Source organism: Lucilia sericata, unplaced genomic scaffold (assembly GCF_015586225.1).
Source record: "Lucilia sericata isolate MDLA Ls3-8-SP2 unplaced genomic scaffold, ASM1558622v1 Contig000033F_arrow, whole genome shotgun sequence".
NCBI classification, from domain to species: domain Eukaryota; kingdom Metazoa; phylum Arthropoda; class Insecta; order Diptera; family Calliphoridae; genus Lucilia; species Lucilia sericata.
In genome coordinates this window covers 223727-236095 of record NW_023994071.1, presented here as the reverse complement: position 1 = coordinate 236095, position 12369 = coordinate 223727, and the positions used below count along the sequence as shown (strand labels likewise).

At 29.3% G+C, this 12369-nt stretch overlaps 1 protein-coding gene across 4 annotated transcripts in view; it reads right to left on the bottom strand.

Annotated features, from left to right (window-relative positions):
• The window catches only part of LOC119612092 (disco-interacting protein 2), a 291223-nt gene that overhangs the window by 142018 nt on the left and 136836 nt on the right, over positions 1-12369 (bottom strand). For all 4 annotated transcript variants that reach the window (XM_037967842.1, XM_037967835.1, XM_037967819.1 and 1 more), the window contains one exon: positions 3262-3599. In XM_037967842.1, coding sequence (XP_037823770.1) covers positions 3262-3599 — 338 coding nt within the window. The remainder of the gene's footprint in view (positions 1-3261; positions 3600-12369) is intronic.

The window sequence follows — 12369 nt, the reverse complement described above, 5'->3', positions numbered from 1 at the left end:
TTGTAATCGGTGTGCGAAATACAGCCCACTTTGTTTTTTAATATAAGCAGTGTTGCCATACATTTTTTGAAGAAAACTTTTTATTTTTATGAAAAAAACTTTTTTCAACAAAAAAAACTTTTTTGTACTAAAATTACAAAATACCCAAGAAAAATTAGTGAAAAAATGAGCAAATTGAGGAATTTTAAATAGCTTAATGATAATTGGTACAGAACTTTTCCTTAACATCAGTAGCAAGGAATTACTGGATATTGTGGTCTTAGACACCATAAATTTACACTTGAAATGTCATGATGAATCTATGTAGATTCTGTGTACTACAAGAGGAAACCTCTGAACTTTTGTAACTACCCGTCATTGGGAACTCGAAACACGAAGATTTTGTCTTACCCAGACCCAGATGATATCTTCAAACACTCACCGATTAATCCATTTATCTTCATGCGCGAATTTGGCCTAGTATGGTGAACCAATGGGCTGCACAAAATCTCTACAATATGGTCGAAGTGCATTGTTTCCTTAACGTCTATTCTAAGGGATTAAGGTCATCAACACCAGTCAATTTTTTTCAGTTTTTAGGAATATCTCGAATATTAATGGTATAAAATATTATTTTGTTAATGGTAAACATTGTTTTTTTATTTTAAACTTATTTATTGATTAAATAAAATAAAAACTGAAAAACTGTATAAATTTTCAAAAAACTTTTTTTTATTGGAATAAAACTTGAAAACTTTTTTGAATCTCAAAAAACTTGCAAAAAAAGGGAAAACTTGACATATGGTAACACTGAATATAAGTACCGCAAGTGCAAGTGCAAGTTCCATAGAAAGAGGACGGACGAAATTGAATCGACCCATAAATTGATTTTAAGTTGATGAGTGCACCAAAAGGCAGGATGATCCACTATTTACGGTATTATATTAACTAGTGTAAATAAAATATTATTATGGCAGATTTGTGATTTAAATCAATATAATTTTAAACACATAGGACTTTTTGTTGGAGCTACTACTTTTGCTAAATCCTAAACCAATTAAGATGTCGATAAATGCTTTTGTACACATATTTAAGTATAACCAGTAAGGCTACAAATTGCAACAATAAAAAAATGTCGAAAAAATCCACATAGTACTAAAATTCAAAACAGGGACGATATGGTCTTTATGTAGAAAATAAAACTCCTTTTTTTATTTTGAAAAATTTCAAGAAACGCGATTTTAGTGTCGGTTTTAATTTGTTAGAAAACTACAAAAAATCAAAAAGGTATAAAACTTTGAAATTTAATAGCGGTATTGATACCGATACCGAAATGAGTTTATCGGTATAAATACCGGTATTCAAATACCATTTACTCTTATACCGGTACAATATCGTTATCAATGCCGGTAATATACCATTGAATTTATAATTTCAGACCTATATCATCAGATTTCAAAATATCATTGCAATGAACAAATAATGTATTATAACAAATATTGCATGTAGTATTTAACTAAAATGTAGGAAATGTAATTCTCTACGTAATATGTGAGATATTCGTCAAAATTGATTTTTGTGACCTTTGACAGCCAATATCTCGCTTAGCGGACACAATATTACACGATATCCTGGACTATTAGTGTATTCCTAAGAAACCCTTTAAAAATTCAAATACATAGTTTGGTTAACCCTTTACGTGGTTTTGTCGGATATATTGGACATTACAATAGAATATGTTTTAAGCATTTTTTGAGTATAATATTTACCTTAGTTTTAATTTTTTTCTTTTAGGTGAAAATTAAGACTTTATTATATTTATAATTGAGATTTTGAAAGATCTTCCGTATTTTTAAAGTAATTTAAAATCAGGTTTTAAGAAATTATCACTTATGAATACTTTTTAAAAAGTGCTTTTTAACAACGTTTAAAAAACAGCTTCATTTAATGATCAAAAAATGTATTTTGGGAGATTGGACTATACAGATTTAAATTGTGTTGTATTGATATAAGTGTAAGAAGACATTTTACAAAACAATATTTACAAAAAATATTGGTGGCACTTTTTGGTGACTGTTTTTCGAATGTCGAATATAAACTCTCAAAGATATAAAATTTCAAAGTTGTATACCTCTTTAATTTTTTGTAGTTTTCGAACAAATTCGAATCGCGTTTCTTGAAAATTTTCAAAATAAACAACGGAGATTATTTATTTTCTACATAAAGAACATACATATATTGATAATTTGATAGAAATTGGAAGACATGTGGTCAAAAATGGTCAGTTTTTCTGTGTTCTTTCCTGGAATTCATGATATAAAAAATTCAACAATAAACAAGTTTAGTATATAAATATGTATATAGAAAAAATATACCGTAATTTCAAGTTAATTTGAAGTTATGGCCCAATAAATTTATAAGTAATGTTTAAGAAAAAAACGGGATTCGTTTTATCCTAATCCTGAAATTTATGATGGCAAATCCCGGGATTTCGGGATTGACATCCATAATTCACAGATATATGAAATCTCATTTAGTTGAGATTTCTATCAAAATCTAATTTATTTGACTAGATTTCCCATTCAAAACAAAATCTAGTTTGTAACGAGATTTCTCCAAAATAAAAATATTTAAATTAAATAAAACAATAAAATTAATTCTTTTTGTTACAAAATCACTTTAAATTTAAAAGAAGCTGATATATTTTTAATTCAATTGTCAAATCTGTCAAGTGTATATATAAACGGAGAACAAGATTTATAGCCTATGTGTGATGGGGCATAACAACAAGTTATGCCAAATTAAAATGAGATGCAAGAAAAGTACTTAAAGAAATAAATATAGTACCTAAAACGCAAACGGTCCTATCTAACGTTTTTAAAATTTTACAGGAGAAGCAAAAAACTATTGAAATTGAAAAGTTTGTTTCTATCAACGCGATTTATTTGTAGTAAATAAACAAATTGTTTAATAGTGAAACCTATCAGTTGTTATGATAGTTGACAATGGCGTATATAAAAATGGATAAATTGGACTTTTTACCTTTAATATTTAAATGTTTTTGTAGATAGGTCCTTTGGTTTTGTGTCAATAAAATCGCTAATTTTGGTCGGAGGAGTCCAATTTTTTGTGTGGACATTTGTTTTGATGCAATACATTATAATCAACAATGAATTTGAATTCTTGGTTAGTTAGGGCCGTTTGCGTTTCAGGTGACGATTTATAAATTTGATGACCCACATTTTGCGGAATTCGTAAATGTAAAGAATACGTGATATTTACCCATAACACTTCCTTCCTTATCAGTGGTATACTCTATATATGCAGTCGCTGTGTCTTCTACACGCATATTTCCAACAGTAAAATCTTTTGGTGGTTTAGGCAAATGCTCTGTAACAAACCACTGTAAACGAGGCCATCCTTTGAGTTTAGCGATTTCTCCGGTACTTGATTTAGGTAGACCTTTTAAGCAAGCTTCCGACGTAAGTGCCACGGTAATTCCACATGAGCTCAGAAGAAAACCAACTTGTTGCGGCGGAGTATCAGAACTTGATAAAGGTAATTCAATAGGAAGTGGAACTAGTCCCCGAAACATGCAACCGTACCATGCTGTTATAAAACTGAAACGAAAGAATATTGCATTAAATATGTTAACTAATAAGTTCACTGACGGACTTCAAATAAAATTTTTCTAACAATATTTTTACCATTTAAGTTATTGCTAAAAATATTTTTTATTTGCTTTTCTTAAAATAACTTAAAGCGATAATTTTCGAATACTTTTATTTATAACACTATACGACAAAAATATATTCCTGTTAACCTGTACCCTTTTTCTGAAAAGCGGATCAGAGTTGAACAAGAATTTGTTTTTTAAATTTGCCTACCACCTCCAAAATCTTGAGATACGGGTAAAAATCCGGGCTTTCGTACCTTTAAGCACTTATAAGTCAGTCACATAGTCGAATGTCAACAGATTTTAAGTTTCTTAACGGATGTAGAAAGAAAAAGCTGAGGTCTTTATAACCACACATAATCACAGTCACATAGTCGAATCTCCACAGATTTTAAGTTTCTTAACGGATGTAGAAAGAAAAAGCTGAGGTCTTTATAATGACATACATATATGATGTTTAAATAAGCTGGAGAAATATATGTGTATTTCATTAACAAAGTTATTTTTGATTTTAGTTTTGCACCATTTTTCATGTTTGGATATGATGATGAGTAAACCGCAACCTTGTTTTACAAAATCCATTAGCAGTTGACGGCGTTATTGATCTTAATCGTAACACAAAATTGTTCAAAAACTGATTTATTGGTGGAATGATTTATGTTTATTTAAAAGTTATTTATGCCGAATTTCATTGTGATACTAATATAATTAAGACGGACTTATTTGACCCTAGTCCCCATGAAAACCCTCCTTCAGCAACTGACTCCAATTCTCTTAATTATATTAATATCATGATGAAATTCAGCATAAATAACTTTTATAAACATAAATCCTTCCAACAAATTTTATATATCCCCATATAAAGCATCGTTCAGAATATAAGTTTTTGAACAATTTTGTATTAATAAAAAGATCAATAACGTCGTCAATTGCTAACGGATTTTTAAAAACAAAGTTGCGTTTTATTCATGAAGAGACATATTTTTCTATACTACGGTTCGCATATAAATTACTATTCTATATATTTATATAAAACAGACTGTTTGCAAAACTACTAAACCGATTTACATGAAATTTTGACCGCTAATAGGTCTAACCCCCTAAGGAACAATAGGCTATATTAGATCTTGATAGGATGCCACGCCCATTTTTACGCGCACTTTTTGTAAAACTCTTATTACACCAACTTTGCAATCACAATATGCAAAAACTACTAAACCGATTTACCTCCATACCGATAGGTATAAGCTCGGAAAGAACTATAGGCTATATATAAGATCTTGATCCGATGCCACTACTGAACCGATTTACATGAAATTTAGAACACTAATAGTTCGATTCAAAAGTGGAACAATAGGCTATATAAAATCATGATTGGACGTCATGATTCTACTTATGCTCACTTTTTTCTATATCAATAGGTCTGAGCTCAGGATCTGGATCGGACGCCGTGCCCCTTTTTACGCCAACTTTTTGTAAAACAATTATTAAACCAAATTTACGTTCAGGCATACAAAAAACTACTGATCCGATTTTCATGAAATCTGTTATAATGAATGTTGTGAAATGAACAGAACGACACATTACATCTTCAAAACGTATAATATAGAATAATAAATATATGTATATGAGACTCTTTTTTTATTCTTTCACTACATAACTACTAAACTTATTTACATAATAATAATATTAATAGTTCTAGAGGTTAAAAAAGACTCTATATGATATTTATTAGATGCTACGCACAGTTTTATGTTCACTTTTAGAATGACAGCTATAACACCAAATTTCTAGGCTAACTATAAAAAAACATGAACGGATTTTCAAGAAATTTGCCAACATACAGTGTATTTTTTGAATCAGCTTTTTGATATGGATTTTATGATTCATGAAATTTTGCATGACAATTGTTTTATAGGGGAAGGTTAGGTTAGTTTGAGGAAGAGAATGTTTAATACAACCACAAATGCTAAAGATAAAGATAACTCTTTGAAAATTTACTTTAAATAACTCTCAATTCGAGAAAACAATAAAGATCCGTAATCACTCATATTCTCCATATAAATTGTGTTTTATATCGAAAATATAAAATTTTAACTTATTGTTAAATCGAGATAATAATAAAAATCTGTTATCAGTTCACATCAAAAAATCGGTTGCCATTTTGTATTTGTGTACTCATTAGAGTGTCCCGAAAGACAGCACTTTTGCAAATCTTATATATGTAGGTTAGAGTGCTCCAAAAAAACGAAGTTGCGAATTTTGGCCGTCCCCCTCTAGAATTGTTCTTTGGGTTATAAAACTATATCATACAAAAAATTAGTCTGATAGGATAACGTTAACAGGTACCGCAAAGGCTCTGAAGTTTTCAAGTGCATTTACAAGGGGAAAATATCGATTTTTTTCAGTTTTTGCTCAAATTTGGCCATTTAGTAATAAATTTTGAATTGTAAATGAATCGTAATGTGCACAGAGTAATCATTTCGGAAAGATATAAAACACAAAAATTGCTTGAAAACTTTAAAAGTTATTGCAAATTCCCCAGGCCATTAACGTGTCCCACAGCACATAAATTCGAAATGTGACAAAAAAATATACTTTTTTTGGGATATATTCTAAAAAAACATTTAGTTACTTAAAATATATCTATAATTACTCGAATATTAGTTTTTGCCCTTATAAGATAACGCAAACTTCTTCTCAGCTATGGTCAAAAAAGTTTAATTTTTTCAACGACCGTTTCAAATCTCCAATTTCAGTTTTTTTGAATCTTTGTTAAACAAATTTCAAACTTTTTAGGATATCTCATGGGGATTTATGGTCAATAGATAAGGCTATTAAACTGTAAATTAGATCAATATTTCTTACAGTTTAGCTGTACCTGCGATTTGAACTCGGCGGATTTTGGGAAAATCGCATTTTTTGTAATATTTTAGAGAATACATATTAATTCTTTACTGATGTATATTTTAAATAAAGTATTATCAGAGTATTATATTCCAGATAAAACAAAATATATATCCGAAGTTGTATTAAAATCGGACATTCTTAACCCATAAACTGTAGAGTTCAAAGGGCAAATTTTGCAATATTTGGGAATTCTTAGTGTACCATATCGAAATAATATTTATTTGTCGGCTATCTTTACCAAAAATGACTGGAATTTAATGTATATAGTCCAATATTTAAAATAGAGTGAAAAAAGGTAGAATAACCCTTTAAAGCATTGTTCACAAGTGCTTTAACACCAAAATTCAAAAATTCTAAAAAGCACTTTCTATTTGAATAATGCTCTATATAATTAGAGGAATAACAGAAATAAAACAAAACAAGTTAGAGTGCTATATTCGGCTGAGCCGAATCTTAAATACCCTCCACCAGCTATTTTTATATTAATACTTTTTTAATTGATCAAATATTTGTAGAAATAAGTTTTCTCATGTCTTAAATAGAAAAACCCCAAGATTTAAACAGTTACAATTACAAGATTTATTGAACATCACAAACCCCATTTTCTTTTATATTTTTATAGCGCCCTAAGATATGCTTTAACGATATTTAATAATATGCATGTGTGTGAAAGATTTAAGGATTTTCAAAATACATATACATATATAATTTTGTTCTACACAAATTGATAATGCAATTAGTTAAATACGATTAAATTGCTTTTAGGGGCAAGACTTAGTATGGGAGATATGACCAATTATAAACCGATCGTAAAAAATTCTTTAAGCAAAATTTCTGTACTTATAACCTATATTTCAGTCAAATTTTGTATCTATATCGTAATTTAGTAATAAGTAATGTGTGTTCAAGTGATTTTCTGAAGGGACACTTGCATGGGACCGACCGCACCCATGTTATGGACCGATCGTGAAAAAATCTTGAAATAGAATTTTTGTATACCAAACTAATATTTGTGCCAAATTTTGTATCAATAGCTTAATGAGTAATGTGCGTTTAAGAGATTTTCGTAAAAGTCGCTATGACCAATTATGTATATAAAGACAAAATTTCAAAATTCTATATCTTCTGCAATATTTGTGCTAAATGTATGGATATCAATATTTTGTAATGAGTTATATGCGTTTAAGTGATTATCGGAAGGGGACCTTGTATGGGAGCTATGACCAATTATGGACCGATCGGAAAAAACTTTCATAGTAATATTTCTGTATATGTGAGCAATACTTGTACCAAACATTATATGCATATCTTAATTTAGTAATGAGTTGTATGGGAGCTATGTCCAATTATGGACCCATCCAGAAAATTTTTTCTCCCAATGAATTCTAATGACATAATATCGGAAAAAAATTTCACAGTAATATTTCTGAGTATATGAGCAATACTTGTACTAAATTTTATATGGATATCTTAATTTAGTAATGAGTTATGCGCGTTTAAGTGATTTTCGGGAAGAGACCTTGTATGGGAACTATGACCAGTTATGGACCGATCAGAAAAAACTTTCATAGTAATATTTCTGTATATGTGAGCAATACTTGTACCAAACATTATATGCATTTCTTAATTTAGTAATGAGTTGTATGGGAGCTATGTCCAATTATGTACCAATCCAGAAAATTTTTTCTCCCAATGAATTCTATTAACATAAGATTTTAAGTTGTAAAATTTTGTGAAGATTTCAGCATTCTGACGGAAGTTATTAACAAAAATCTCATTTTCCGGGAATATGTACTTTTGTATGGGAGGTATATGAAATTATGGACCGATTCTGGTAATTTTTAGCAGGAACCAAGATCTTGTGTAGAAACGAATGTAAGATGACTTTCATGAAATTATCTTGCATAGTTTTCGAGAAAATTACATCAGAATGTATAAAAATGCTTATTTTTTTCGGAGTTGTTTTAAATTTTGATGTGAACCGATTTTGCTCATTTTCAATACCAAACTGTACCGGATAATAATGAATATTTTTGCTGAATTTCGTCAATTTCCATTGCTTCGTTTTAACGTGAGCGTGTTTTACACAGACAGACAGACGGACGGACAGACAGACGGACATAGCTAAATCGACTCAGAATTTCATAAGGACCCAGAATATATATACTTTGTTGGGTCTCAGATGAATATTTCTTGGTGTTACACACGGAATGACAAACTTATATATACCCTCTATCACCACTGATGGTGGTGGAGGGTATAAAAATCTATATTAAGTATAAAAAATTATACTTTAACCCTTTTCGAGTATTTATAGATATATTTTAAGTAACAAAATGGTTTTTTAGAATATATCCCAAAAAAAGTAAATTTTTTTGTCACATTTTGAATTTATATGCTGTGAGACACGTTAATGGCCTGGGGAATTTTCAATAACTTTTAAAGTTTTCAAGCTATTTTTGTGTTTTATATCTTTCCGAAATGCTTACTCTGTGCACATTACGATTCCTTTACAATAAAAAAATTGATATTTTCCCCTTGTAAATGCACTTGGAAATTTCAGAGCCGTTGCGGCACCTGTTAACGTTATCAAATCAGCCTAATTTTTTGTATGACGTAGTTTTACAACCCATAGAACAATTCTAGAGGGGGTACGGCCTGTCAGAAAATTTTTTTTCCTTCTACAAGCTTGAATCACTCTAATGTAGGTAGACCTCACAGACGATGCATATAAAGCATTGTTCATATAAAATTTGGATAAATTCATCTTTCGGTATCTTTTTATACTTTTAGAAAATTATCCACCAAAAATTCTACACAATTTTTTATTCCAAGCTTTTCAAATTAAATAATGATTTTGAATAATTCCAGTACACATTTTCCATTTATCATTAACAAATTCCGAAATTTTTTAATTAGAGGAAGATGTGGATATTTTAATAAGTAAAATTATTTGGGTACTTTTTTGCATATTTTAAATCTTCCAATGAGCCCAAATTTTTCATGATTTTGTGCAGAATTTTTATAATTGTTTCAAAGTTTCTTCAATTACATGTACTTTTTCAAATAGCAAGAAAATCGGTTGAAATTTTGTACGGTTAATGGTACGTATTTTTGTAGTTAATAAAATTCCGCGAAGCCTTTTGCCTCTTTACACCAGGGTTACTACAATTCAAAGTACATTGTGACCAATTTAAACTGAAAAGTTCTTTAAATCTACTGCACATGGGAACAATGAAAAAACTAATTGGAAAGTGTCCTTAGTTCCCTACCAGTGAATGAAAATGCTGATTTCAGTATAATTTGTCCAAAAAAGTTTCTTAAAATTTTATACAAATTAGTCAAAATTTTCTGATTTAAGATCATTTCAATTTGTAAATTTTTTGGTTCAGAAACTGAATTTAAGTATTAAACAAAATGCAGAAAAATATAATAACTAATTATTTATCGTTATAAGCTAAATTTCTATTTAAAAGAAGGTATAGTCATTACAGATAGAAAAATATTCTCTTTACTTTTCGAAGAAACCCGGGCAACGACGGGTACACACAGCTAGTTATATAAAATTTATTCGAGTTTCATTTAAATCGATTGAAAACTAAACAATATTTCACTCATATTTAAGTAAATACGAATATATTAAATGTAATTACATGGTTGGCTATATTAGAATAATTCTAAAAAAATGTATGTTAAACTATTTGAAACATTTAGCACTTAAATGTTTTGAGACACAAAATGATCTGAAGAATTTGTAATAACTTTAAAATTTTTGTTTATATCTTATTGGAAAGATATTCGCTGTTAAGATCCAAAAATATAATTTTTGAGAGTCGTGGGGGCACCACTTAATAACTTGGTCCTATCGATCTAATTTTTTCAGGATTTATTTTTATGTATGTATAAATTCTGTAAAGTTATAGACTTCAATATTTGGGACACAAGTACTTATACAGTAAAGGGGACAGTCAATGGGGAAAATTGGTGGGTGATACAAGTTTTTTATTTCCATTTTTGGAATCATTACACCAAATAATACTGGGATAAGTGAAAATTATTTAAAAAGTTTTTTCGTCGTTGGCCTGTGTAATTAGTGTAGTAATGAAGGAAAATAACAAATACCTCAAATAATAAAGAGTTATTAAATTTAAAAAAACTTTCAACAAAGGCAAGGCCGAAATATTACATTTGAACTGTTTTTAACCATAAATCTGGGAAATATTTTTAATTCCGATCTTTTCAAAATAAATGATAATTTTTAGCTTCCTCAAAGCCCCATTAAATTCGTTAGTTTACAAAATATCATTTAAATTTTTATTTTGGTTTTGACATCAGTCATTAAAGGTGTAGAGTGTTCTGTACCAACTGATGATGAAGTCAAGTCTATAGACAAAAAATTTAACAATTATAAAATTCCTCAAACAATGTTTAGGGTTGAAATTACTTTTAACTCTTCACAATTAAAGAAAAAGGGTGACACTCATCTAATATATAGTTTAAGATATCTTCTTAATCGCAAAATAACTGTAGAGGAACCACTAGGCACCGATATCCTCCTTAATGCCTAAATTGCCAAGAGTTCGGTCACACCAGAACAAATTACGCTCTTTTTGTGTGAGATGCGGAGACATCCCTAAAAGCCAAGAATGTCTCAATCCAAAAACAGATAACAATTAAAGAAAATGCAGTAACTGTGGTCTCCAGTAGAAGTCTTACAAATAACAATAATCAAAAGAAATCATATATCTATACGACATAAGAGGGTTCAGTTACCCATTTGCAAACAAATAATGCCCCATTATTTTCATATCACAAGCATTAAAAGAGGTTGTATCTGTACCCGAAACAAATTCTCAAAACCCCATTGATATAGATGGGATTCTACCCGGTATTTACCCAGTAGTTAGGATAATTGTGGGTAAAACCGGGTTAATATCTTTTTCGGGTATTTATAAATATAATTTTAAATTGAAAAATGTCTTAAATACCCAAACCTTGGACTAATCTATAACTCATATGTTTGGGAATGTTTGTTATGAAAATTAACAAAATCTATTTAATAATTGCTGAAATATGGCGAAAAAAGAACATTGTGTTAATGGGTTATCTCAGATATTAAGTTTTGTATATAGTATTTAATATGTATGTATATCAAATAAATGGGTTTGCAAAGGCCTTTCTAATAAATGTTTTTACAGGCAAGTTTTTTATTTTCGCGGAAAAAAAACTTTTTAGTCTCCAAGATGCTGTTAATATATCTCGTTGCTATGAAAACGAATATTTTATTTTTTAATTATTTCAAGGTGTAGGGGACATAAAATTCGCTTAGTACCCATAAACCACATTTTTACCCAATTTCCCATTTTACCGTGTATTTACCAATTGGGTATTTAAGCTTTTCCCATCTCTACCAATTGAGAATTTAATTAAGTTTTTCATTGGATATTTTCAATTATTTTGGAAAGTTGTTTTTATAATTAATAATAACTGCAGGCTTACTTCAAAAGAAGTTGCATTTCTTATATAATGACTTACTCTTCTAGGTTTCTTTGGCATTGTATTGATTCATTGAGAAAAATTTTTTAGAAACTCGAACGTTTAGAGGATGAAATGGGTAAAAGTTGGTTAATTGAATAAATTGGTGTTAGTGCGTAATGTTTTTGATTCCAAATGATTCAAAGAAATTATATCCATTTCTTATACAATATTGAGCATCATGTGGTGGTACGCCAAAAATTTCGCCAAAATTAGTTATTTCCCTAATGCAGATCCAGCTAAATAAAAAATGAATTCTCTAAGAATTT